Source organism: Cyprinodon variegatus, unplaced genomic scaffold (assembly GCF_000732505.1).
Source record: "Cyprinodon variegatus isolate N-32 unplaced genomic scaffold, C_variegatus-1.0 Scaffold1316, whole genome shotgun sequence".
Classification (NCBI taxonomy): Eukaryota; Metazoa; Chordata; class Actinopteri; order Cyprinodontiformes; family Cyprinodontidae; genus Cyprinodon; species Cyprinodon variegatus.
In genome coordinates, this window is record NW_015151769.1 from 164,486 (window position 1) to 166,619 (window position 2,134).

The 2,134-nt window shown below is 38.0% G+C and overlaps 1 protein-coding gene across 1 annotated transcript in view; it reads right to left on the minus strand.

Annotated features, from left to right (window-relative positions):
- Positions 1-611, minus strand: part of LOC107102776 (serine/threonine-protein phosphatase 6 regulatory ankyrin repeat subunit B-like) — a 39,857-nt gene extending 39,246 nt beyond the window's left edge. Inside the window, exon 1 of the mRNA XM_015402202.1 lies at positions 484-611. Within this exon, the coding sequence (XP_015257688.1) occupies positions 484-519 (36 nt within the window). The 5' untranslated portion in view covers positions 520-611. The remainder of the gene's footprint in view (positions 1-483) is intronic.
- Between the last annotated feature and the right edge of the window lie 1,523 nt (positions 612-2,134).

A 2,134-nucleotide genomic window follows, 5' to 3' on the forward strand; every position in this document is an offset into this window, starting at 1 on the left:
TCCAGGCACGTCCCACTGGGAGGAGGCCCAGGGGGAGACCCAGGACACGCTGGAGGGACTGGGTTTCTGGGCTGGACCTGAATTCCCCTGCAGGTACCAAGTGGCTGAGGAAAGCGAGCTCTGAGCCTCCCTACTGAAGCTTCGACCCCCCGACGTTTTCAGATCTGATCGACTCCTGTCGAGGTCAGAAAGTCCTCCTCTGAACTTTACTTTTTTTCCCAAAACAGTTATTTGAGATTTTGTTTTTGTTTTTTTTTTAGTATTGATCAATGTTTTTTTTTGTATGATAGGATTGAAATTTTGAAAGTGAGAGTTACAAAAAGAAAGATCGGTAATCGGTGCACCTCTAACTGAACAGATTATTCATTTAGAGCAGAGCTTTCACATCCATATATAAATGCTTTCTCCTATTTCTGTTGATTTATCTGCTTTTGTTTTGTTTTCAGCTGAATGATGCAGGCTGTGTTTGTGATTTTTCCTCACCAACGCATTGATGTCCTCGGATTTGTAAATGAGCATTCGGATCTCTTCAGGGTCTCTGCTGAAGATCGCCTGGATGAGAGGAGGCTGGAGGGGGAGGAAACAGAGAGAAACGGTCACATGGCGTGAAGCAGAAACATTTCACTTAAACACTTTGTCAAAGCGGGGCGACGTGATGAGGGAGCGTGGGAATCCTTCCTCCACGTTGGGACTGGATTCCAGTCCTCCCAGCGCCGCTCTAAAAGCTTCTCCCAAACAGCCTAGATACAGATCAGAAAAATAAAACGCTTGTGCAGAGGAAGAGTGTTTGAGAAGAGTCATGTCTACAGGGCCCTTATTTTCCCTCTCTTCATCACAGACAGGAGGTAAATGCAGGCCCCCGGCGGTCCCCCCAGGAGCCCCCGCTGCAGGCTGAGGAACACCAGAAACAAGATGACAGCAGCGCCGTAAACAGCCCCGGTTTAAAAATGTTACCACAAAAAAGCTTCATTGGACTGAAATCAGACGCATTGTTCTCTATGAGCGCCACCATGAGGTGAGACGTGTTGAGGTCTCCAGGAAACTGAGCTCCAAACTTACTGCTTAAAGCATCAGGCTGTGGTCAAGCAACCGACACGGCAAAGCGTGCGGCGGCTACATCAGTGGCTCCAACATGACTTTAATTTAACGCTGGTTTCACACTTTTTATGGAGTGAACTCTGTTCCATTATTTTTGCAAATAACATGTTTTGTAAATGGAAATCTGAAAAAAAAAATACAATCCAGAAATTTAACTTCTTATGAAATTGTTTGGAGTGTAAATACCGTTTTCTCCTTTTTTTTAATTTTATTTTGTTTTTTCAAACTTTTTTTAGGTTTTTTTTTTACAGATTTGTTTGTAATACGAGAATAAAGTCATAACATTATGAGAATAATGTTGTAATAAAGTCATAAATTCACGAGAATTAAGTCACAACATTATAAGAATAAAGCCATAATATTATGAAGATAAAGTCGAAACATGATCAGAATTAATTCATTATATTACGAGAATAAAGTAGTAAGTTATGTGAATTAAGTCGTAAATATACGAGAATAAAGTCACATTATCAAAATTAAGCTCATATATTACTTGAATGAAATTGTAAATTTATGAAAATAAAGTCATTACATTACGAGAATAAAGTCGTAAATTTACGAAAATAAACTAATATTACGAGAATAGTCATTAATGTACAAGAATAAACTCGTAATATTACGACAATAAAGTCGCACCATTATCAGAATGAAGTTCTTATATAACCAGAATAAAGTCATAATATTATGAGAATTAAGGCTTACATTTACGAGAATAAAATCGCAATATTAGGAGAAAAAGGTCGCAACATTTCAAGAATAAAGTTGTAATGTTACAAGAACAACGTGGCAACATTATCAGATTAAAGTCAATATTATGAGAATAACATTGTGGAAATAAAGTTGCAACATTACAAGAATAACGTCGTAATATTACTAGAATAAAATTGTAACGACAATAAAGTCGTGCATTTATGAGAATAAAGTCGTAGTATTACATTGTTTTTTTCTGACTCTCTCCTGATGTTGTGACTTTATTCTCATAATATTGTGACTTTTAGGAATGCAGGATATTGGGATTTTGGCCGATATCCGATAT